At 57.9% G+C, this 3,788-nt stretch overlaps 1 protein-coding gene across 2 annotated transcripts; it reads left to right on the plus strand.

The window, feature by feature from the left end:
* Positions 1–714: 714 nt before the first annotated feature.
* Positions 715–2,640, plus strand: LOC142882292 (mRNA decay activator protein ZFP36L2-A-like). Of its 2 annotated transcripts, none has more exons than XM_076016960.1 (2): positions 715–1,057; positions 1,252–2,640. In XM_076016960.1, exons 1-2 carry the CDS (start codon positions 944–946, stop codon positions 2,611–2,613), a joined length of 1,476 nt encoding a protein of 491 aa, XP_075873075.1. In that variant the 5' UTR covers positions 715–943; the 3' UTR covers positions 2,614–2,640. The 2 variants fall into 2 exon arrangements, with proteins under 2 accessions (XP_075873075.1, XP_075873077.1); XM_076016962.1 differs by having other exon boundaries at positions 1,255–2,640.
* The last annotated feature ends 1,148 nt before the right edge of the window (positions 2,641–3,788 follow it).

The following is a 3,788-nucleotide window of genomic DNA, read 5'->3' on the forward strand; positions in this document are numbered from 1 at the left end:
TGGAGGTTGATTATGCAACTGGTGCTGGAGGTTCTACAGTGCTGCTGCACTCTGCCGTCACTCCTCGGCTCTGGCTCGTGGTGTGAGTCCGTCCGCAGAGGGAGGGAGAGGCCGCTTCCTTCCATTACAGAGACCTGGCCGCGCTTCTCGCTGTGGGGGGGGGGGGGGGGGGGGGAGGGAGGGCAAGCTAGGGTCCGCGGCCCCTCAGCCTGGCCGACCAAAAGCTTTCGGACACGTCCGGGTGTGGTTGGTGCGGACCAAGCGAAGCATGGCGGGAAGTTGGCGGATGAACTTTGAAGAAATACATTCGCGACACGAGACGTCACGAACAAGTTTCTTGATTTCCACCCCGCGCGCATGCGCACTGGCACTTCTGGCGCCTTCCCGCCCAAGACTATCAGAGCCCCACAAGAGTGAAGAAAAACCCTCGACTCCCACACGGTATGGGTTGTATGATTTATAAAAAAAAAAAAAGAAGAAGAAGAAGAAAAGCAGAAAACAAAGTGCGGAGGGCGCGAGGAGGTGGAGCGAGGGTCGGGAGTTGGATTTCAAGGCGTGGCGACGCAAGAACGGACGGCAGTGAATGAAGGAGGAGTGGCGGGAGAGGGGGGGGGGGGGGGGCAGGGGGAGGGGCGGCACCGCTGCCAAACTTTGCGCCGACTTGTGTTCGCCCCTCCCCGGCAGCCACAGGCATTTATAGCCCGCTGGACGCAGCAGCGGAGCGCACACACACAGTGAAGCAGTCCGAGGGGAGGACACCCAGCGACAGTAACACGCTCAGCTCCCCCCGACACCTCCTCCTCCTCCTCCTCCTCCACCTCCTCCTCCACCAGTCTGCCGCGGGTCGCTTCTTCCACAGTCGCAGAGATTTCCCTACAACCACAACCAGTCGTGGCACAGGAACGCGCCCATCGCAGTCCGGGATCCTGGAACTCGGTCCTCCATGAAAGAGGCAACGCAGCAGCAGCAGCAGCAGCAGCAGCAGCAGCAAACTTGGGGAAGCGAGATGTCTGCGACCGTCTTGTCCGCTTTCTACGACATGGACTTGCTTTACAAGGTAAAGGAGAAGCAGCCTCGCCTCGCCGCGACTCTCTCTGCTGCTTCGTGCGGACTCGGCGCGCGTTCGGCTCTGCAACAAGTTGCCGCGAGAAAGACCGAAAGAGTCGTCCGCATGTCGCAGACTTGTGCAGTGTTGTGCAGTGTTGTGCAGTGTTGTGTGCTCTCCTCTGACCGCTGTTCCTCTCCCTGCAGCAGGATAAAAGCATCAACATGAACATGAACGCCCTGCACATCAGCAGCCTGCTGGAGCAGAAGGCGGTGGGAGCGCCGCTCTCCTCCCCGGGCTCCGGCGGCTCCTTCACGCCGGGATTCTTCCGCAGGAACTCCTCCAACACCAGCAGCACCTCCTCCAGCAGCAGCAGCAGCAGCAGCAGCAGCAGCAGCAACATGGAGGCGCTCAGCAACGGCAACAAGTTCTCCTCCATGGGCTCCTACGGCAGCCTGAAGGAGAGCAGCGGCAGCGGCAGCAGCAGCTGCAGCTCCTCCACGGCCCTCATGAACAAGGAGAACAGGTTCCGTGACCGCGTGACCTTCGGCGAGGGGGCCGAGCGGCACGCGCAGCTGCAGGCGCAGCAGAAGCCCGCCGCCGCCGCCGCCTCGCAGATCAACTCCACCCGCTACAAGACGGAGCTGTGCCGGCCCTTCGAGGAGAGCGGCGCCTGCAAGTACGGCGACAAGTGCCAGTTTGCCCACGGCTACCACGAGCTGCGCAGCCTCTCCAGGCACCCCAAGTACAAGACGGAGCCGTGCCGCACCTTCCACACCATCGGCTTCTGCCCCTACGGCCCCCGCTGCCACTTCATCCACAACGCCGAGGAGCGCCGCCCCGCTCCGGCGCCGGCCGCCAACGCCAACAGCGGCCCGGCGGCGGGAGACGCCAAGGCGGCCCGGGAGCTGTGTGGCTACGGCGCCAGGGAGGTGCTGGTCCTGCAGCAGCAGCAGCAGCAGCAGCAGCAGCAGCCGCTGGGCTACAGGGAGCGACCCAGGCTCCAGCACAGCCTCAGCTTCTCAGGCTTCTCCAGCCACCACGGCCTGGACTCCCCCCCCCTCCTCCACAGCCCCACCTCCCTGACCCCCCCGCCGCCCACCTCCGCCTCCTCCTCCTCCTGCTGCACCTCCGCCTCCTCCTGCAGCTTCTACGAGGACGTGGTGCTGTCGTCCCCCGGCACGCTCTTCCCCTTCCCGGGCCAGGACCTGCGAGCGCTGCTGGCCGTGCACGCTGCCGGCGGCGGCGGCGGCGGCTCCTCCTCCTACGCCAACAACCACTCCTCCTCCGCCACCACCGCTGCCTACTACGGGAACGTCCACCAGGGCGGCGTGTGCCCGCCCTCGCCGCCCACCTACAACATGAGCCACCTGCAGGCGCTGCGTGGGCTGAGCGAGTCCCCGGTGCTGGAGCCTCCCCCCAGCCCGCCCGACTCGCTGTCTGACCGGGAGAGCTACGCCAGCGGCTCCCTCAGCTCCTCCGGGAGCCTCAGCGGCTCCGAGTCCCCCAGTCTGGACGCCGGGAGACGGTTGCCAATCTTCAGCAGGCTGTCGATTTCAGACGACTAATTGCATTTAATTTTTTTTTTCTTTTTTCTTTTTTCAAAAAATTGTTTTTTTTTTGTGCATTTTTTTGATTGTTCACCCCAAGTGGATTAGTGGAAGAGCCAGGCGAGGTGGCCGAGGAGGAGCCGCAGGGGCATCAGTGACTTGAGATCCGCTCACCCCTGGCCTTCTAACCCCCCCGGCGCCCCCCCCCCCCCGTTAAAGCACGGCCACCCCGCTGAAGTGCCTTTGAGCAAGACGGTGAATCCCACGCAGCTCCACGGGTCGCTGGGCCGCACCCGCAGGGATCACTCTCGTGTCTTTGACCCGGCATTAGTTAAGCTTCTCCTCCCCCCACCCCCCGTGTAATATAGCTGTATTAAAACCTAGATAGCAAACAAAAGGCATTCCATCAGTGCCTTGCCCAAGGGCTGGCGACAGCCCCTCTTCTCTACGCTCTTCAGGCAAGACACACACCTTCCTGGGATTAGTGTGTGTGTGTGTGTGAGTGAGTGCGTGTGCGTGTGTGTGTGTGTGTGTTGGGGCCGTACAAGCAGAGACTGTGAGCGGTTGCCAGGTTTCCTCCCATCCTGCCAAGAATATGCCTTGACTCAAAGTAACTCGCTTTCCCTTTATCAACGTGTGATTTGTATTTTTCTTTTCTTCTTCCCTCTCTCAATGCTTCTACTGCCATTCCAGATTGGTCTTCTCCGAGCGCCACCCAGTGGTTAGTTTGGCTACTTCTAGTTTGTTGCTTGGTTGAAAAGCACTCTTGAGTTGGGTTTGTTTGGGGAAATCACTGCTGATGGTTGAATATCTATTTTTTTAGCTGTTTTTGAGTGATTGACATAGCTGTGCATAACTGGCTATGGACTATTTAACTTATTTATTACCTTGTGAAAAAAGTATAGGCTACATTGGTAAATTGTGTCCATACTGTATTTATCAAGTATGATGAAGCAATAGATCTATATTCTTTTATGTTTAAATTATGATCGCCATTATTAATCTGCATAAAGTGGAGTGTATGTTCTTTTCACAGTAATATATATATTTTGTTTGTTGTTGTTTTTTTTTTCTCCTTTTTGTAACTTCACTTAGTTATTTTTATTGTAAATGAGTAAAAAAAAAAAAAAAAAAAAATCTTAATTTAAGAGACCGTATGTGATATTTATTTCATTAATTTTGTTTCCTTGTTT

The sequence above is a fragment of the Nelusetta ayraudi genome, unplaced genomic scaffold (genome assembly GCF_046127955.1).
Source record: "Nelusetta ayraudi isolate G7.1 ecotype Tasmania unplaced genomic scaffold, CSIRO-AGI_Nayr_v1 ptg000251l, whole genome shotgun sequence".
Classification (NCBI taxonomy): Eukaryota; Metazoa; Chordata; class Actinopteri; order Tetraodontiformes; family Monacanthidae; genus Nelusetta; species Nelusetta ayraudi.

What these genes read in the sequence shown, in the direction of transcription:
- LOC142882292 (XM_076016960.1), top strand. Translation starts at nt 944, where the DNA reads ATGAAAGAGGCAACGCAGCAGCAGCAGCAGCAGCAGCAGCAGCAGCAA. An exon ending in ACATGGACTTGCTTTACAAG is followed by an intron (nt 1,058 to 1,251) that starts GTAAAGGAGAAG and finishes CTCTCCCTGCAG; the next exon opens with CAGGATAAAAGCATCAACAT.